The 21,706-nt window shown below is 39.7% G+C and overlaps 1 protein-coding gene and 1 long non-coding RNA gene across 3 annotated transcripts in view; one reads left to right on the top strand and one right to left on the bottom strand.

Moving 5' to 3' along the window:
• Positions 1 to 21,706, bottom strand: part of LOC103129430 (contactin-associated protein-like 5) — a 154,363-nt gene that overhangs the window by 51,311 nt on the left and 81,346 nt on the right. Inside the window, exons 11-13 of the mRNA XM_007540520.2 lie at positions 12,185 to 12,291; positions 9,518 to 9,637; positions 3,805 to 4,005 (exon numbers count right to left, since the gene is read on the bottom strand). Coding sequence (XP_007540582.2) covers positions 3,805 to 4,005; positions 9,518 to 9,637; positions 12,185 to 12,291 — 428 coding nt within the window. The remainder of the gene's footprint in view (positions 1 to 3,804; positions 4,006 to 9,517; positions 9,638 to 12,184; positions 12,292 to 21,706) is intronic.
• LOC103129429 (uncharacterized) lies at positions 11,215 to 21,697 on the top strand. Of its 2 annotated transcripts, XR_475073.1 has the most exons (4): positions 11,215 to 11,249; positions 12,646 to 12,768; positions 20,873 to 20,988; positions 21,129 to 21,697. It is a non-coding gene; the product is annotated as an uncharacterized LOC103129429 (long non-coding RNA). The 2 variants fall into 2 exon arrangements; XR_001659974.1 differs by lacking the exon at positions 11,215 to 11,249 and having other exon boundaries at positions 12,313 to 12,768.

Here is a 21,706-nt window from a genome sequence, read left to right as displayed (position 1 = left end):
CACCCTGGCTGTTTATTGACTGTAAACTCACGAGATCTCTTAAATAAAACCCGTGTGAGAACATGAAGCAGGTTAGAACGAAACACCATCTGAAGCGGTAAGCAAAAAAGGAAAAGAAAAGAAGACGAAAGAATAGAAAAAGTAAAAGATAAAGGTATGGCTCCATGTCTCTTGGTATTTTAAGGTTTATCAAAAAGATCTGAAGAGCTGCTAAATAAGAACGTAGGTTGACAGTGACCTCGAACGGTCCAGTTCACTGATTAATTTATTATTGTTATGTGCTATATTTAAAAAAATAATACTAATTAATATGTTTTTAAATTAATTATTACAATGAATTAATACATTTTTAGAGTGTACCAGTTGCCAAGCTATGCAGCTAGCTGTGATCAGGGAACGCATCACCACGAGAAAACTATTCCTGGAAATGTGTGAAAACAACAAGCAGCACAGGAAGAGGACACCAAGACAAGAAGCAATTATCCCCTGTTGGCAGTGGGCTTTCTTTCATGTTGTCCTGTTGAAAGCCAGTTACTTCTAAGCAAACACAGCTTATTGTAGCTCCTGCATAAGGACAAAGAGCAATGAGCTTAAAATGACTGATTTCAATGTAAACGACTTCACTGAAGGTTTAAGAGAAGACTGGAATCGGGAAAGACATGTTCCACAGCTAAACTCCACAGCCAGAGGTGAACTTCAGATGTTCTTGGCACGAACGCCTACATCCGCAATCCCACAGGGTTTTTTTTTTTGTTTGTTTGTTTTTTGAACAGCTCCTGTTGTTGTCATTTCCCTTTGAATTTGCATGAAAGGTGCCATTTTGTCAAGAAATTATTAGAACACGTTTCAGATTCTGCCTCTCATCAAAAGGGTGAAGACCGCGTGTATCCAGACACTCCGAAAAGTCAGGAACAAAGGCTCACTTGACTTTATCTACAGCAGATATTCCACCGCCAAAGAGAAGCATTCAAAATTCAGGCTATGTCTGAAAGCGTTCATGCAGCTGTAAAATAGGCTGTTTCAAATCTCCCTTTGATGTTCGATGCGATAATGAACTTGTTTATTTGCATACACATGGCACACAGGGACGGCAGAAACTGGGACTTCATGAATGTTTTATGGTTTAAGAGAAAATGTTTAGATGTTTGGGAGCAAAGGTGCCGGCGCTGTTCCAGATGAATGAGTACAAAAAGACTGCAGCGAGCCTCTCAATATATTATTGAAATGTAACGAGAGGAGAGAACAAGCGAGTGGGAGGGCCTCTGAAAAGACAACAACTCCCAGCAGTGGTGAACTACAGACTGTCTGAAAACTCAAAAAAAGCACAATAGCTGGAGAAAAAAAAAAAAAAAAAAAAAAAAAGGCAAAGTTTTCACTCCGAAGTGATGTCGATACTGACTTTGGCTCTGCATGTGGCACTCTTCTATCTCTGAATGAAATTCTTGGGTTCACCATTGCAAAGTAAGAAATGAGAGTCTCTAATGTGAAAGCAGAAAAAGAAACGTCGTTTGTCAAATTATTGGCAGATGAAAATGCTGGGTTTTTTTTTTCTTCTGGTCCTGATCTGTTACATTGTTTCTTTGCAAGCTCCTCCTCTGCTTTTAGATTAAACCCTGGCAGGATCGTTTTGTTTGTGGCATATTCGTAAGTTAAGTATTTTATGCAAATAATCTCCTTATGTAAGTGAAAGTTGCAGGGAAAACATGCAAGACCTTATAATTCAACTGCTCTCAGTTTACAACCACAGATAGGAGAGCAGGGCCATAAACAGAACCCAAACAGCTACTCCATAAAGCTCTCACCATCAGTGGTGTTTGCGTGCAGGTGTGTGTGTGTGTGTGTGTGGGTGTGTGTGAAGGGGGTCGGGAGGCAGTAGTTAAAACCAGTCCTTGAGAGCTGCTATCCTGCAACTTTAAGATGCCCCAGTGTCATGACAAAGCAATTCCCCTTACAGATTTATTCTTCTTCTACTTTTGATTATTAAACACAATTTAATATCAGACAAAACTAGCCTAAGCTTTTGTCTTAGGCTAGACAAAAGCCTAAGACAAAAGGCTTTTGTCTTAGGCTTTATAGTACTATATATAGTTTATATATATATATATATATAAGTGTATTTAGTACTATATTCAGTACTGAATATAGTAAGTACTGTATAAAGTACAGTTTTTAAATTACAATTTTATTCACATGGACAAAAAAACAAAGCTATCCAAACCAATCAACACCATGAGGAAAAGTAATTGTCCCCCTAAACAGAAGAGCTGCCAGCCAATAAACTACCATCAGGTATTAATTTTACACCGGATGTAACGGGATGTAGGCCTTCCAAAGAGATCAACTTTTGTCACAGAATATTCACAAAATATTTTCCGAAACTCTTCTGGATCATCAGGATGTTTTTCATCGAGTGTAGTATTGGTCTTTGTCTTGTATTTGGTTGGCGCTGGATTGTGACCGTGGAATTCATGCATGGAAGCCGTTTTTTGTCCACTGACTTTAACAGAGGCAAGTGAGGCCAAAGCCTAACTCAAGGTGGGAATTAACTGTTCACACTTTTCCCTTAATACACTTGGAAACTTCATTTTCTACTCACCTTGGGTTATCTTTGTCCGAAGATTAGTGTTATGTTGAATGAACTGAAAGCATGCTCTAGTTGCAAATTTCTCTTGCGCCGAAATTGGGTAGCTGGCTTTAGCCTTCAGCTAAGCTTCCTTCAGAAGGATAACTATTACTGAAGTCAGGTAAGAACAGTGGTTTTTCTTTGCCTTTTATGTATCTAAGCACAAATACATGACTAACAGAGACTGGTCAAATTCTTTTTATATATTGTCTGGTACAGTTTCTGCAACTATCAATACATTTTAATGTAATTACAGGTCGACTGGATTTTGAGTTTTTGGTTTGTTGGAAAGCGTAGACATTCAGAACTGATGTTGTCACTGCTATTGGCTCTTTTTTGCCCATGCATTGACCAAACAGGCAGTATCAATAGATAAATAAATTATCTTTCTCCCTGTTTTTGGTTTTGACAAATTATACATCCAATGCAAAGTTCAAGTCCTGTCTAACCGAGTGATAATAGAACTTATTTTGTAAGTTCTGCTTCTAAAGTGATGAGGTACTTGGACAGAGAATGAAAATAGCTGGAATCAACATGTCCCTGTACTGAAATGAGGTAAATAGATTTCTGTGAGGAGTCTGAATGTCCTCTGAATTTGCATGGGCGTTCTCCAGCTCCACTAAAGCTCAAGCAGAACTTGCTCAATCAATTTCAGCACCGACACACACCCCCTGGATGTGGATGATACTTCATAATGCAACAGGCGTCCTTCCGTGAAATATCACATCCTGTCTGCTGAAACAAGTGCTGAGGAGCTTTGAGAGTCTCCAGGGACATGGCAAAGAGTTGAGATGGCAACCAAACGTCCATGTTTCCTTATTAATTTAGCTGAATGTTTGTGCAACAAATTGTTCTGGTGTCCCAACTTCACAAGTAGTCTTTACAGGCGATGTTTAAATATTTGAACTGGCTAAAGTGTATTTTCCATCATACTCCATATGGGTCTCCCCATCATATCATCTCATCTGTAAGACCTCTATGTTTTACTTAAGATATGTGTGGGAGATACACACCTATCTCCCACACATAATTTATAATAATTATGTAATTTAAAAAAAAAATAACGTGTAAATTATAAAATAATCAAATGTATTATTTCATGTAATTATAAAATAATCACATACTGTAGATACGCAAAGATTTAAAAGTAAACAAACTGCTTCTGTGAGGAATCAACTCACCCTTTGTATTGAAGAGACGTGACTTCCTGCAGTTGTAAACTACTTCCTGTTGGCACTGCTCCGCTCCAGTCACGATGGCGCGAAGTTGGTCGGCCGATGCGTTGTAGCTGAACTTCATGACGTGAGGCCTCTGGGGAGAGGAGTTCTGAACTTTTACTGGAGCCGAGTTGTTGTGGGACAACACCGTCCACACTTTCTTTTCTGTAGGAAACACAGGAGTCTTTCACCATGCAGTAAGCACACCCTTCTCAAAGTTGAAACCAAACATTTGAATGTACTGTAACAGTGCATCTCTCACAGTTAGACCAGTCTTTCTTAAACCCTTAGGCCCCGCCCCACAGTTGGCACCACCTACGCATCATCCGCAAGAAACTCCCAGGATTTTACTAGCGACGGGTGAGTGGTGAGTTCTGACTATCTGTGCTACCCATCAATCCGCCCTGCCTTATGGTAATGCGCATGCGGACATTGAGCCAATGTCACATACTGCTTACTCAGCAGATTTCTTGTCCTTACATCCTACTTCTGGAAGTTTATTTTGAAGAGAGAGAGAGGGAGCTGTCTCCCCACTTTTAACTCTTTGAGTGGCTCCACTGAGCAGCTTTGCTCATGACGGGTTTTATCAAATGTAGCACAGACAAAATGTGTCTGCCAGACTGTGCAGGTCACTGTGCACCTGAAATGGTATTGATGTACTAATATTACACTGTAGACATGCACAGCTTCAATCACACATAATAAAGTCGTCTTAGCATGGTTTAATAAAAAAAAATGTAATTTGAAACTAAAATATATTAAAGAGCAAAAAATAGCCCAGAAAACAACAATATATATATTTTTTCTGATTCACGCGGCTGACACCAAGCAATGACCTTCTTGTTTACAGAATACAGTAGCGACGCTGGAGACGGCAAACTGAGGCCAGTTCACAAGCTGCCTGCCATGTAAACTTAAAACATGAAGCAAAAGCAGCAATTAAGTTAAAACAAACTGAATCGAGTTTACGGACGAAATAAAACAGACGAAAACAAAACCTCCATAGGTAGGATGTATGGATAAGAAATCTGCTGAAAGAACAGTAGGTAACATAGCAAAAATGTGCACATTACCACAAGGCAGGACGGTTTGATTTGTAGTGCAGATAGTCAGAAGACGCTCTGTCACTTTGGCCTGGAAAAATTGGGCCTTGGGGTCAAAGGTTAATAATCTCTGAGTTAGATCAAACATTTCCTGGTTTAGATCAGCTGTGATTACCAACATTCTTTCTACTCTCCTCATAGTAAAGAGTGGTCATAATTTACTTTAATTCATTTTTAGAATATGTTTTAAAACTGCATGATTTGGGTCAACTGTTTGAGATGTCTTCTCACAATAGTTTACTGGAATTTGGGCCCATTCCTCCTGACGGAACTGGTGGAACACTCCACCTTGCTCACACACGTAGTTTTTAATTAAACTAAATGCTTAATTGAAAACACAGAATCTGTCTCCTTCTCTCTAAACACAATGATGACTAAATATTCTTGTGCTGTTGAAACTTCCATAAAATTATCTGGAAGATAAACTTAGCGGTAACACTTTATTTGAAGGGGGTGAATAAGACTGTCATGACACTGTCATAAACATGGCATAACACCTGTCATGAACATGAATAAACCTTCATGAATATTTATGACTGTTGTCATAAAGCGTCATTCGGTAAATTATGACACTTTTAATACAAAGTTGACATTATTCAAAATGTCTTTGTGACAACTTGACATTAACCAATAAATCATTACTGATATAAATTTGTTATAAAAGAATTACTGATTGCACTTTAAAAATTAGATAACTTTATGTGATTAAAGGTAAAGTTTAAACAGTAATGATTTATTGGTTAATGTCAAGTTGTCATAGACATTTTGAATAATGTCAACTTTGTATTAAAAGTGTCATAATTTACCAAATGATGCTTTATGACAACAGTCATAAATATTCATGAAGGCTTATTCATGTTCATGACAGGTGTTATGACATGTTTATGACAGTGTCATGACAGTCTTATTCACCCCCCTTCAAATAAAGTGTTACCAACTTAGCCCTTTCAGTCATCTGCAGACCTCACCAAAGGATGAACCGCACCAGTAGCGGTCCAATTCCTGATTTCTTTTCTGACTTCCTTCAACTGTTTCTTGCCGTCACACTAGGCAGCAGTGACGGGGCCTTAGAACACACTCACTGGTATGCCTGAAATTAATTCAAATGTTGTGAACCAACCTATCAGAAGCTTACAACGCCATGACATCATCATCCAGACTTTCCCAAATTGTTTAAAAGAATTCTCCCACTCATTGTTCTGACATTTAGCACACAGGTATCATGTTAGGGCAAGAACATTTAAGCCTGAATTTATTATCAGACAGTGAGGAATAAAAGGTTTTGTGCACTTTTGCATAGTTTACATAAACATCTAATTTTATTTGCATTCAAGTGATGCTTATTCACACTTTTTTTTCTGCAGCAGTAAAAAACACACACACACACAAACCTGAACAAACATCTACCAAACTGTTAGCAATATGCAGCTGTTTTCATTTGAACCTTTATCATTGTATCATTATGGCTCAGTGTGTTGTAATCGCCGCAAAGTTTTTAGAATCTGGAGTCTGTGGAGTGTCGTGGCTGAGCTGTTAGTGTTGACGGTGACATTTCACAAATCTGTTGCTTTACATCACTGAAAAGCAAATGAATACCCGTTTCCAGGCAACAATCGGACCACCTTCTTTGTCCCCAATCTACAAAACATCTAATCCCTTGAAAATAACCTTTAGAACAGCAACTGGACAGCAGACTTATTCCCTCTGACTCACTGTGACAAAAACTCTGCACACGTGGATGCAAATGGAAAGTTTGTCTGATAAAAAAGCCGATACGGATTGTGTCCTGCTCCCACTACAGACCACCTCATTATTTGGATTCGGTGTTTGCTCTGCTTTAGAGAAAATCCCTCTCCTCTCGCAATTATTCCCATCAGGTTGTATGGCTTATAGCTATTTACATGCATAATGGATTTCTTAATTGAGGTCAAGTTGAGGCATATCTGCTGTCGGCTGATTCTGACTCATAAGGAGACGACGACTGGAAGCACAAAGTGTGTGATAACGCTCTTCCTGTGATGACATCATCAGTGCATTAACCTTGCAGAGGACAAAGCAGCTGGGGAAGCTGTGACAGTCAAGTGATGAATAATGTCACCACAGTGTCAGAACCAGACTCACTATTCTGTCCTATGTGTCCCACGGACAGGCGCTTCCCTGTCTGTCATCTGTCACAGCTCCAGATGATGTTTGATGCTGTGGAAAAGTATTCATATCCCTTAAAACTTTTCATAATTTTTGACAGCAGCAGCTCAAACTTGCTGCTCTATGTTTTGCCAACATGACGTGGTGAACAATCGTGAGGTGGAAGAAACAACAACGACGTGGTTTTCGAGAATTGCACAGATACAATTCAGGATATTATTTGCATTTCATCCCCCTTTGATGCTACCTCCTTCAATTACTCCCAGTGAAACAATGTGCCTTCACGACTAACCAGTTTAGTAACTGGATTTCATGTTTTAAGCAGAAGCGACAGCATCATGATAATGAAGGAAGACAGCAGACAGCTCAGAGAGAGGCTTGGGGAGAATTTTAAAACAGGTTTAGGCTACAGCAAAATATTTCAATATGCCAATCTCACAGACCTCTTCTCAACAAAGAGTTGGCCAAACCTATAAATCTATCAAGATTAGCATCCATCTATACTGACAGACTGATCAAGATCAGTGATAACAGAAGCTGCCAAGAGTTTCGCTGACCTGAGTGAAGGTAGCACCCCCCCCCACCACCACCCTCCCATCCTTTTCAAATCAGACAAAATTGGTGTCAGACGTTTGCACTGCATTTGCGCTTTGGCTTTGAAGATATTAATGAAAGGTTAAAGGTCAAAAGGTCAACCAGGCCCCCCCACTTTTATGATGAGCAGGGGCCGGTTGACCTTTCACGACCTCTAGAAACATTCCTTTATATTGTTTAAATGCATAGCGTTTTTGGGGGTGGCAACTTCACTCAGGTGATTCTTGGTTATTTTTGAAGAACCGCAAATCAGGTGGGAAAATGTTGAAATAACAACTATTAGCTGCAAACCCCACACGCTACAGTTGGAGCGTTCCTGTAAGACTGTGTTTCCGAGACAAAGATTTAAGACTCCAGGTTCACTTTCATCTTCCTTTATCATCTGAGACTTTGCCAGAGATGATAATGTTCACTCTCCATTCAGTCTGACGGAGACAGCCATTGGTTACAGAGCAACGGGCAAAAATGTCTGTCTGTAGCTGTGCGCCATCAGTTAAGGCCCAAATTATTCATACGCCTGAACATTTTAGATTATATTAATTTCATTCGTCTTCTAGGTTTTCAAACATGTTTCTTATTAACAGCCTGAGCCGAAGTCAGTCAGTGGAGGCAGCAAAGGTTAGGCTACACTGATGGCAACAGGAGCCTTTCATCCTCAGAGACCTGGAGCTCATCAATAAAGACAAAATATCAAAATGCCAGAGGACATCTGGAAACTCCTGCGCATCTATTATAAAAATGGTTTGATTGCTGTTTTATGCATGAAAAAAAAATTCAACTAACCCCTGAAGAGAGTGTAAATCCTTTTTACATGACTTTGCTTTGATAAATGCAGATAAAAACAACTATTTCTTTCTACACTGATGTGGCTTTTGCACTTTAAATCATTTAGAAAACTCCGCTAGATTTTATCTCCACTTGTTCTGCTTTGTGTTGGTCTTTCACATAAAATCACAATTAAATATCTTGAACTCTGTGGGACATAACAAGACAAAATATGGAAGAAAAAAAAAGCACAATATGCTATATATGCAGAGACCATTAAAGGGATTACATCATTTGGTTGATGGGATCACAAAGTAAAATGTTCAAACTTCTAAAAGTGCTAGAAACAGAAGTGGATCCACAAGGTCAGAACACCGAAAGCAGTCGGGGCGACAAAAACCAAACACGGGTAGAAGAAGGTTTGAACAAGTTTTAGTCCCACTACCACAACTCAGTTCATTTTTCAAATGACTTGCCAATAATTCCACATAACTAAACAATAACATGCCACTTTTTTTTTTTTTCAACCTACCAAATCCAGGCTGACGCATAGAGAGAATAACCATGTGTAGTTTGGAACCAAGAAACCAGAGGAGACCCACGCTGTCACTAAGATGTGGTGCTTATTTTTCCCTGAGCAACAGTATTGGGTAAAGTCAAGATTTCAAAGAGAAGTACTTTGTAATTAATACAGCTCAGTTGGGTTTTTTTTTATGACACGGATTCATAACGGGTCATTTTAAGGTCAGTTCAGTCACACTTTCAACTGTAACCTTTTTTTCTGCACGGTTACCCTTAGTGACACTTGACTGGACAAGATGCCCTTTTAACACAAGCAAGCTTACATTATTGGATGCAGACCAAGATAAGCTGATTAATTAATCTTTAAGCCACGACAACCTGAAGAGTTTAGATGGCAGGAAAAGATAAAAAGCAACAGAAGACAAATGCAGGTTTCTACCAGGAGATGCTCTTATCTTTCCTGCCCTCTTTGAGGGTTTTTTTTTTTTTAACCTTTTCTCCGTGTGAACAATGCATACGTAGCAAGACAAGAGCTACCATGATCTCACCTGTCATGTTGCAGTATACCTGTGTGGGCCCCAGGGGACCACTCCCATCTGGATCGATGAAGTAGAAGCCTGAGGAGCTGCCGCTCAGCTTGTAGGCCTCGCAGGACGACTCGTGGATAGCTGGAAGAAGCAGAACAAGCGGAACAGAAATAGTTATTTCTCCGGGAATCAGCCCACTCTCTCCTCAGTCTGAACCGTATGAGTCACAAACACACAAGCTCTGTCTGTATTTATACAATGCGCTCGACTGATTTGGGCTCTGAGCTCTCAAGAAGCTTTCTGGTCAATCTATAGGATCCAGTGCCGACTTCTGCTGAAACTGCTTTCAAACTGACCTGACAGGCAGGACAGGAATGTATTTCTTTGTGAAGGGGTCGGGTCACATTTATGGGCTGCAGCCGGCCAAGTCGTGGAACACAGACCGTCGTCCACTGCTAGTTATCAAAACACGCGATGACTAATTAGGAGCCGGTTATCATCCACAGCAATCAAGAGAGCACCAGCGCGTTATCTTTTAATGAAATCAGGATTGATTGGTGACTTTCAAAAGTATTCAGACCCCTTGAACTTTTTTGAAGACAGAATTTCTTTGTACAGCTAATGATATTCTTGGTTTTCTTTTAGCTTCGGCTGGTGTTCGGTTAGATTGGTGTCTGATAAAAGAGGAGTAATTGTTCCCTTTCATCGTGTTTTTATGCTTATTGTATTGCGATGCATTCTGAATCTTGTGCTGTTCGCTCAATCACAATGAAAGACTTCTGAACCTTTGAATTTTTGGAACTCTGAAAATATCTAGGTACATTAAAGCGGAGACAAACAAGAACAAATGTTTAAGACCAACAAATAACTCTAAACATGAGTAGAGAATTACACAACGACAATAGTTCAGAAGTAAGAACGAAAAGAGAAGACCAGTGGTCATTCAATGGTCTAAAATGTGACGCTCCTCATGGAGCTTTAATCTGGACGCGGGACGCTCTCTACATAAAAAGCCTTGGTGTAAAACACAAGTATTGTGGCTCTGATCCTTTTAGTTTCGTCATAGAGGCTCCTCACAGTGAGACATGGGGCCAGTAAGCATGGCAGACCAGCTGAAAAATTAGGCCTCCAGTTGAGTTATTCATGTTTTTAGTTGACCCTGACAATGATGCAGTGAACGGCTCGCAGAAAAAAAAAATGGCTCTGTGTTTCACGGTAGAGTTGGGTACAACCTCTATCATGGTCATGGGAAAGAAAAATGGCAAGATCAGAATCATATTTCATGCGGCTTCTCCATACTGGGACGTCTGCTCTGGGTTAAAGACGCTTCTGCTTTCCCAGCTAATCATATTTTCTGATTTTAGCACCGAGGAACAAAGTCAGAAGCCAATCTTTTCTAATTGTGCTGATGTTGAGAGCAATTTATTTGTGGTTTCTTTATTTAACCCCGAGGCTTATTTTACAGACTTAAAACACACATGCATTTATTACTTTTATGTTTTCATCTTAGCCAATTATGACACTTCTAGCACTCAAATATTTATATATTTATAGATAGTTAGGGCAAATGAAATGAAATAGATTACATGATAGAATTGGGAAACAAAATCTGTTAAAACAATATACTAATTTGTTTTCCCATGTTTTCAGATCCCACCCTCACATTCCATGCTTTTTTCCAGACTCTGGCGATCCTGTTAATCATTATCTATAAATGTAAACACATGCTAATGTCACTAAACCAGTGCAAGAGGTAAGAACAATCTAAATTCTTCTTTTTGCCTTCCCAGCCCACAATAGTTTGAAGTGTATTAAAGAGCTATCAATTACTACTAATAAATAAATGAACCTCCTGGATGCCCACTTTGGTGTTGTGGAGATTAGCACCTAGAATTTTCCAGTGAAAATTAGTGATTGGGTGAGACGCGTGCGAGAGCATGAAGCAGCTCTATGGTGGCTCAGCAGAGTCATGTTTTAGAAAAGTAATCAATGAACGAGAGGGAAATCAAAAAAACGTTACTGACTGCTAAGGCTGGTTAGCTGCCTGGCTGCTTCAGATTTCAGTTGGATTAAGAGACAAACTCAACAGACTGATAATAAATCATTCCCCTAAAAACCAAGTGGTGGTCTGTTTAAAGCACACTGGTTTCCAGGCTGCAGCTTTGACTTGCAGACGGAAAAGCTGAATTTGATGAAAGGAACTATTTTTACTGCAGCAGATGCTCTTATCTGCCGTGTTTCCTCCATAACTGTCTGTCTGCATACAAACAAGATATCAACATTCTGGGGCAGGGGATGGAGGTGCAGGGAGGGGAGCGGGTGGGGGGGGGATACACACTCTCTCCAACAACACTCCACTGCATATATCAAGGCAACGTCAAAAATGACACCTGGAAGGAAAAACTCCTACAATCACAGCCAGTCTGAAGTGGGGAGCTATTTAAGGATGGAGCAGGGGGGGAAAAAAAAAAAGTGCAGATAGCGATTGTGAGGTCATGTCAAGCTGAAACAGGACAACTTTCTGCTTCGCCTCTCAGCTCCACAAAGCGAGGAAAGCTCCAGGTGAGACAGGCAGGTGGATGTGTGCACCGAATTGAATGCGAGGGAGGCAGACCTGGAGCGAGAGGGGAGGGGGCGTGGGGTGAAATGGCGGCTTTGAGACGGTGCTGAAAACATGAAAGTGCTCACAGTTGTGACACGTGGCTCCGGAGTATCCGGTTCCCGAACAGTCGCAGGAGAACGAGCTCCACGTCTGGGAGCAGCGGGCGCCGTGTTCGCAGAGGTTGGGCAGGCACCTGGGGAAACAGGAGCGGCACCACACCTTTAATGCACCAAAACTCACCCCACAACTCACTTCACAGCTCTTCAGAGCACAAGAAAAAAAATAAAATACAATCCTAATGAGACCTTGTTTTTGCCTAATTAGTCCTGAAAATGAAGAGAAATCTTAATTAGCACACCATAAAAAAAAAAAACAAAACAAAGAAGCTTCAATTATCACATTTAAAACTCCAGCCGCAGAAAGCTTGGCTTTATTGCTTGTAATTAATTGATTATCAGACTAGTTGGTAATTATATACATCTTTTGAGCTGACTAATTGAAAAATCTCCAGGTTCCTCCTAATTCGCTTTGATCTTTGTTTGCCCAGCCTTCATGCTTTGGGGAAGGGATCAGCTCTAACTGATTACGATTCACCTGAAAGCGACTTTGTCAGGTGTTTGTTTCAGACAACACAATGAAGCACGGGCCACTGAAGCACTCTGCCTGACAGGTAAGAAAAATCCATGTCATTCGCCTCTTTATTGTCTCCTTTGTTGCTACGAATATGAGCCTTGGAACATATCCCAAAGTTAATTTGCTGATGACTCATGTTTTGTGAGCTGAAATTAAAAATCCCAAACGAGTGAAGAGTGTCGGGTCCCGCAGCCTCCTTGAAATTTGAAAAAAAAAAAAAAAAAAAGCTGATTTCTCTGAGCACAAAAGCATCACTGTCACCTTCAAAGAATGCCTGTTAATGGGATTTTTGCCGCAGAAAAATTTACACCGCACTCTTCTGATTAATAGTCCCTTCCTCGAGCCTCCTTGAGTTTCACATAATTGCCAGCCTTTCAAGCATGCATCTATAATTTCATACACTTTATCTCTCACCTATTAACTGCAGCACAGTGGGCCAGCCGCAACATGGATAGGGTTGCAACAATCGCTTTAATTACCATCAAGCTATTTTCTGTTGCTATGTCCGCGGCTGCCCTTACAGGACGTAAAATTACAGCAGGCAGCACACTTAAGCACACGCTAGCTGTAAACCGAGGTGTAATTAGACTCAGAGAAGCGCAGATTAGCTCTGATAAAAGTTAATTTTCCTCATGCACTCAGGGGTCATTAAGTAGGCCACAGAAGAGAAATGACAGCTAATATCAGGGATGTAATCACTCTCACATGTCATGTCCTCACAGCGGCACAGAAGGTTGCAAAGACACGAGGCAACAGAAAAAAAAACAGCCTCTGCTTTGCTGTCGTTAACCTGCTGCTCTGCTCACACACACACACACACACACACGCGCACACACTGGAACGTATTTGTGCTCCCATTTGTTTGAAAAACTATTAACATTTTTTAAGATTAATCCCTCGTCAGCCTGAAGGTCTTGTGTGCCGGGACCACCAGGCTGCATCTGTTATTAAAATGCAACCCGCTGCCATTTTGAGAATGTTGCTGAGCACGGCACAATCACTGAAGAGGCCTCCTGGTGCAGCTGTGATTAAAATGGATGCAACATTTCTGGTGCAGTGGATTTGGTCAAAAGTTTAAAACCATTTTTTTTTTTTTTTTTTGCTTTGTTTTTTCTTGAACGTTTTTCAAAATATTTTTGAAAAAAGAGATTCAAAATCCAGTGCCGTTTATGTCTCTAAACAAAAGTCAGGCGACCCAAAAAAGCATCAGGACGTCAGAGTGAGCAACACACAAGCACATTCCTGCTTTGTGTGCAGACGGTAGTCCTTTTTTTTCCCCCCACGTCATATTATTTGATCAATAGTGTTAAAATAGCAGATTATATGCTATATGTGTCTTCCATTTTGACTTGTGAGTGGAAACTTATAAAGAAACTCAACAGAAAATCTGGATTACGACCTGATCAGTCAGCTCTTCTACAGGAACAGTTTAAAATCCAAAATGGCTGCTGCCACAGGAGCGACTGCAGAATGAAACTCTTTAGACATTTCAATCAGATGTGTCACTGATATGCTACTCTACAATAACGTTATATGAACATGTTCCTGTAGTGTGCAAACACAGTCTGCTAATCCAACAGAGTATTAGGGATATAGTTAGTAAATTAGTGTCAAAAAAACTCTTCAAGAAATTCCACACATTTGCAAGAAGCAATGGGACATTTTCTAATGAATCTGACAAATTTGCAAAAGCAGGGACGACGACAGGCATGATTAAAAGCATATGTTCTTGATGAAAAAATGTGATGTTCTCATTGCGAAGTCAGGAAAAAACAAACAACAACAACAAAAAAAAACATATGTTTGAGACAAAAAATGCCAAACAATGTTGACCGACAGCGCTGAGACCAGCCTCCAGCCTCTGATTGGTTGTTTCTGACGCAGAGCGGCGCATTAGTGGTCCAGCGAGGAGGTGGAGCACCTCCGTCTTTTCACAGATTATCTGTCTCATAATATACTGTCACAACAGGGCGACAGTTTGAACAAATATGGGCAACCCTGAATGTTTGCCACAGGAGATTCAAGGATTTCACACACATGCATGAATGAATGAATCGAAGAAAAAAAAAATGAAAGTAAAGTCACAGTCCTGAATCAGTAAAAGGTCTGGATTAAAAAAAAAGGACTTTTTACCTTTAGAACCTGAAGAAGGACAGACTGATGCGAGTGAGCACAGACTGCTGCTGCACACCATTGGAGAGAAGCAGCAGGGTGCTCATTCAGCCATGTGCAGACGGATAAATGAGAAACAAAGCCAGACTCAGACACCTGCTAAATGCCAAAAGATTTCGTTTTGCAGCAGTGATTGGGTTCCTCACTGGTCTCCTGACGACATCCTACACTTTCCTTAAATCACAACTTTCGCCACGTAACAGGCTCTTTAATCACGGGTACGCAACGTTTAACTGACTGAAATCTTTGCATGTTCAGGGGATGATGTAAAACGGAGGAGCAGATTTGGAAGCTAGATGTGACGTTGGACCATCCTCTGTAATTACAGAATCCAATTTCTGGTGTGTTTCATATCAAAGGTGACGAACTGCAACTTTTGAAGCGACTGGTTTCCAGTTTGGCTAAATTAATTTTCTGACTGCTTCAGAAGTCACATGATTGATTACCTGATTCACTTTACCTGTAAAGCGTGGACATGTCTGTGTAGAACTTTGATTGACATGTTTGTTCTGACGTGGAAGTATAAATGACATTGCAATTTTGGAGCAACTAATGTGAATCTAATGATAATTTGTAGAGGCAGGTAAAGATTAGGGTGATGGCAAAGAAACGTGCAGCAAGATGGTTATGTGTTACATTCAGTTCAGCTCCGTTTATTTATATTGTGTCAACAAATGTCATCTCAAGGTATTTTTACAAAAAAAAAAAAAATTCAATTCAGTCACACAATCAAACAGTACAGTAGGCTCGATTAATTAGTCAAAGTGGATTATAAGGTTTGTGTCTAAGGAAACTCAGCAGGTTGCATCGAGTCATTGCCTTGCAGCACTGATGCCTTCCTCTAACAGGAAGAAACCTCCAGCAGAACCAGAACTAGAATCAGAACCAGAACCTGGCTCATCAACTGCTACGACCGACTGGGGGGTTGAGAAGACAGAGAGGGGTTTCGTAAGAAGGGTTTGATTGTTGTAATGAATATGAAGACATTCCCAAAGAGCATTCTGAATGCTATAAATAACTTTTGTCAAGCAAGTTTTTTTAAAATCATCTAAAAGAGTTTTATTTCCAAAATGAAGGCCCACCTCTAGGATGTTTTTTTTTTTTTTTTTCCGTTTTAGAAGCAAACTTCTTAGTCACATAGAAATAATTTTAAACTAAAACCTTCCAGGACCATGAATAGTTCAGATTCATTCACTGTTTCCAAGCAGCAGCGCCGTGGGCCAGCTGGATGAGTTTTAGTTTGCTCAGCTGTCGATCATAAACAACGTCCACTTCTCATTCACTTGGAAGAGGACGAAGAACAGTGTGGCAGCCGGTCAGAGCACTCTCCATTCAGAGGCATGCATTGTGTTTGTCTGCTTATTTCTGATTGGATGTGCCACAGTGAGGACAGGCTGAACGAGCCTGGCTATAAAAACACAATATACTCGGTTACCATGAGGTGCCCGGCTCCTCCACATGCTGAGTAAAAGTAGCCTGAAATTATATCTAACTAGCTGAATAAATTATCATAAATGCAATTGGAGTTTTATAGTCAACAATTACTGCATTCCAAAAAGTCATTTGTGGTGATAATTTTGCTCATAGTCCTATTGTAATAATCATATACTTGTGATATATTGTGGAGACCTGCCTAATGTGCTTATCCAAAATGCTGCAGCTAGAGTTGTGACGAGAATTAAAAAGAGAGATTTCATATTTCCTTTTTTTTTTTTTTTTTAAGCTTCCCTTCACTGGCTCCTTGTTAAATCCAGAATATGATTTAACATTCTCCTCCTCCCATAAGGCCCTCAATAATCAGCTCCATGATAAATCAGAGATCTGATTGTTCCAGAACACTTTGCTGTCCTAGAGTTTCTAAAAGTGGAATGGGAGGCAGACCCTTTAGTTCTCAGGCTCCTCTCCAGTGGAAGCAGCGCCCAGTTTTAGCGTGTGAGGCAGACTGCCTGTCTACTTTTAAGACCAGGCTTAAAACTTCCTTTTCTTTCTGTCATGCATAGTTGTCCACTACAGTGGACAGCTGTCTGAAAGCCATTTTCTTGTGCTTCTTATGGATTTTTATGTTATGAAGTGGACACTAATGCATCATAAAATACACCATCAACTACTGGCCATCAGCTACAAATGCAAGAAATTATGTTTGTTAAATCCAATATGTCCGACAGACAAAAAAGCACGCCAGCCGACCCGGTCCCTCCTTCTCCTGTGGACGACTGTAGCAGGTAAAAAAGAAAAAAGAAAAAAAAAAAATATATATATATATTGTGACATCAGATAACCCCTAAAGAACAATAGTACTAATGTATTTTTCAAATGACAACTTTGTATTTGGAGAAAATTACAATTGATCACCTAAAAAAAAAATAAATAAAAGAATTTTTTTATTACAAATTTTTTCCTGCCTTTTTTATGCCTTAAGAAAATGAAAAAAAAAAAAAAATTCTGACACAAAGGATCATAATTCATGCATGAAAGGGTTGAAAAAGCTGATAGTTAGACTGGCTTGAGTTAACCTGAGTTATTTCTGTAGTTATGCACCTCAGTCCCAATCTGCCCATTTTAAGACTCCAGCTGCTACTTTCTCCTTCTGCTCTCCAGTTATGCAGGTGCTGTGACGCCGTCCAGGAGAACTTCCATGCATTGTGTGGTAACATGGAGTGAATTAGAACCAACTATGGACCCCAGCAGAACCAGAACTAGAATCAGAACCAGAATCAGAACCGGGCTCAGTGCAAGCACCAACTGCTACGGCCGATTTGATTTGCATTGATCTTGTCATATTCGATAAATTAAAATATGGGGTCTGATGACACTTATTTGTCAGATTTCCTTTAAAACTAACCTTTGGAAGACAACAACTTTCAAGCAGGTAACAAATATACTTTTTTTTTTTAATTAAGCCCACATTTCTGTATTAAAAGTATTTTGAATTGGTCCAATGTAATATTTTATTCTCAAAGTTAGAGTTTTCATTAACTGTAAGCAGAAAATCTCCACACTTAACAGAAGGACAGAAAAGGCTTAAAATAACCAGTAATTGATCTGCATGATGTGCATCTCTTAATGAATTGTGGTTATATATATATTTTGAGTAACATTTCTCCTAAAAATGTATTTTGAAAACTTTAAGTGCAGATGTTCAAAGTGTGACAGCAACGATCCTAATGAAGTGAGTTTCATGCAAGGTTCTTCTTCTTCTTCTTCTTCTTCCACGATAACATTTTAATAACAGATTATTCAGTTTGTTAGATAGCTACAGACAGAAACAGAGCAAGAAATCAAGTAGGAGTGGGAGGTTTTTTTTTTTTTTTGTGGTCTGTACAAGCCTAAGGCTTAAAGCTGAATAAAAAGAAGTTGTTTTTTTTGTTGGGACATTGATTTAGCAGTCAAATAACGTAAATCTCGGCAAATTTAGACCTAACTTGAATAAAAAAGTTGGTAAAATGTTAGACATGTATATTTGCTGAGCCGAGGAGCCGATTCTAAAGTTTAAGATAGAAATGTTAAAGGTTTTAAGCTCAGTTTCAGACTTTCAAAAATAAGGATCTGAAAGTAGCAGTCTTGGAGTTTGGTTTGAAGAACGTTATATCTGAACACCGTCAGAGTTTACTCATTATTCCAACCCTTTATCTGGAATGCAGTAAATTCAAGTCAAGTAAATCTTTTCCCCTCAGTCCGTATTCACAAAAGGCGATTTGTGATTCCAAACTTACCATTTTAGCTTTATATAAAACACAAATATTTTGTAGCAGTAGGTCTTTGTTTTCATACAGTTCTGTATAACCCATTAAAACATATTCCATCTTTTTATTGTCAAGAAATCTACTTTGTTCAGAAGCTCATTGGTTCTCGGTTTAACGACGGTTACCCTGTGGATTTAAACAATTACTGGCTCAACTCTCCCTTGTCCGATCTCATCATGGCTCGGGATCCCTTGAGAGCGAACGACTTAAGGTTTCTGTCGACAAATAACATCGTATTAGGCATTTAATGAGGCTGTGGAATTAGCTTGCAGCACAACTAAAGTAAAGCCATAAGGAAAACCTTATTTCACAATTTTTATTGAATCTAATAAAGAACAACATTGTGCAGCTTGGCATGAACACAGTTGTTGCTGTATACATTCTGTTGTAATAAGCAGATAATTAATGATTTTTAGGTTGGCATAGCAGGTGATGTTTAGCATTTTCTCAAACTTACAGTACTAACTCTGAATAAAAGCAATTTTTAAAAAAAATATGGACGCCAATAATTCCACGCTTGTCAATCTGATCCCAACAACATCTTACATTTCATTCTGTTTCATTTATAAAGCTTTCAAAACTGTATTATAGTTTATGCACATTATTTTGTTAATCGATTCTGGGTTTCCTGCTTAGATCCTCAGCCTTCTTTACCCTTCACAAGGTCATTCCTAGTGAGTCAGGGCTGCTGCAGCCTGACGTCTGAGTGTCATGAGCTCATTCATCAGAAAGAAAGAAACAGACAAGGCGTTCATTTTTTTCATCATTCCAAGCTCACTACTGAGGGTCCGAAATGGGGGAACGAACATTTTGGTCCGCACTTCATTGACTAGAAGTAAAGCGAAACATGTGATCGCAAATGATGCCAAAATAAAGTGTGCTGACAACCTGCACTAAATGCAAACAGCGTGTGTACTGCCAAAAGGCAGTGGTGACGTCCGGCCGTTGATCACCTCACTCGTGACATGAAATAAGTGTTTCCGTTGCAGTTTTTGCAAAATACATTATTTTGCTAAACTGATCTGGAAAAACCAGCTCGTCTTAATGCAGAAGCGTTTCATGAAAAATGTGACTTGATGGAAAATTGCCCCGTCTCCATCAAGCAAATTTATTTTCATAATTTCAATTTGCATAATCCTATAGTTAATGGAAATGCAGCTACGTTCGGTACATGAGCTATGAAGGTGATGAAAAAATATTGTGACTTTTGCTGAACTTGAGTCTTTGGCCTTTCTGGATGGAGTTTGCATGTTTTCCTTATGGATGTGTGAGTTTCCTCTGGTCTTCTTTCCAAAACATGACAGTCAGGTTAAGCTGTCATTTTAAAAATTGCCCTGTGGGTGTTTGACTGTTTGTCCTGTGTGTCTCTGTGTTGTCCTGTGATGGACTGGTGACCTGCATAGGGTATATCCATCCTCTCTCCCAATGACTGCTGGAGATAGTCACCAGCTCCAACACAATCCTTCACCAACAACCAGGGCAGACACTCATGGATGGACTTAAAGCTACTGAGTTTTCAAGCAGATCTATAGAATTGTTTTTACAAGCATTCAATTGGAAGTTACTGAATTCCTTGGATTAAAGACTAAATATTAAAGAGAATAAATAAATATAACAGCAAGAAATCAGGATTTGAATAATTCAGGTAAAGAAAAGCTTCCAAACTAACTTGGCCCCAAGTGAAATTCATTCAGACCTGATTTCACTAGTGGGTTTTGGATTGTTGTCCCTCGCCATAAGCCACATGTCCTGATTCCAGAAATCAGTTTTTGATCAGAAGGTAAAAAAAATAAATAAATGAAAGTAAAAAAAAAAAAATGATGTCTGGGAATTTTTGCTGCAAGATTGTTTTGCAGAGAGCATAATTCCTGGCTCCAATAATTACTGTAATTCACAGCAAAGCCATCCAGAGCCATCACACCACCACTACCACCATGTTTTATTTTTTATTATTTTCTTTAATTGGTTTGATCTGAAAACATCTGTAAGAAAGAATATTTTATAGAGCATTCTACAGTAACATAATTCAGGTCATTTAAAGGGTTAAATAAATACATTTGATGAATCTGTTATTTAAATAAGTTATAATGCGATACACCTATTACATGTATAATTTCACTTTAACATGAACTGTAATAACTGAGTTTATGTCTAAACAACCATTGTGGAATTTTCTCCCCCCCTCAGTTTCTTTCCAGTATTTACGTTTGCTACCTTTTCCCCCAGGGCTGCAGGTGCTGTTCATTTGAAGGACCAGTCATTCACTAACATTCCAGCTCAGAGGAAAACTGTGCAGATACCCCAGAGAGGAAATCCCCTCAGAGTCACAGCTGACGCTTCAGGTAGGAGCACCAAACCTGACTCTGTTTTCTCTCATCCCGTGGTACATTAGCTGTGAAGAAACAAGACCAAAAACAACATCCGTCTTGCTAAGCCTGGGAAAATAAAACATCTCTCTCTATCATTCTGTCTTTTCCTACAGTGCATCTCTTCACGCACTGACATGACAGACTGGCGTCTCCGGTGTGTTTGCATATCTTCCAACTGCGAACAATCTGGTCTAAAAAGTAGGTAGTCTGAAATCCGACAAAGGGGTAATTCTCCCCAGGGCATGCACAAGGGAAAGTGGCAGTTTGCATGTTTGCCTCGCTCCTATGAAACGTTCCCCTCTGCATGCAGACGTTTATGGAGCTCGTAGGTCTGCCAGGGCCCACAGCTGTGCAGGATAATGAGGGAGAGCATGCCACACAGGACAGTGGGGAGCAGCTTGTTAGCATAGTCCTCTGCCAGAGAAGGTGCAGCCGGGTTTCTGTTGCACTTTAATTGGAAGATCCAGTCAGCTTGTTTGTCTCTACAGGACAGAATGTCAGCCACTTTCAGGCTTTGCTGCAAACAACACACTGCCATCCACAAATTAACATTGGGGGCATGAATGACTCTGTGCTGCCAACTTGGATAATGTTTGACATTCAGCCATCAATTGAGAGGAAGTTTTCCGTCTGCTCCCTCTGAGAACTGTCCTCACAATTAATTAAAGTCTAGAAAAGAAACTCAGACTAC

Source organism: Poecilia formosa, unplaced genomic scaffold, assembly GCF_000485575.1.
Source record: "Poecilia formosa unplaced genomic scaffold, Poecilia_formosa-5.1.2 Scaffold545, whole genome shotgun sequence".
NCBI classification, from domain to species: Eukaryota; Metazoa; Chordata; class Actinopteri; order Cyprinodontiformes; family Poeciliidae; genus Poecilia; species Poecilia formosa.
The sequence above is the reverse complement of the archived record's forward strand: the minus strand, read 5'-3'. Positions and strand labels throughout refer to the sequence as shown.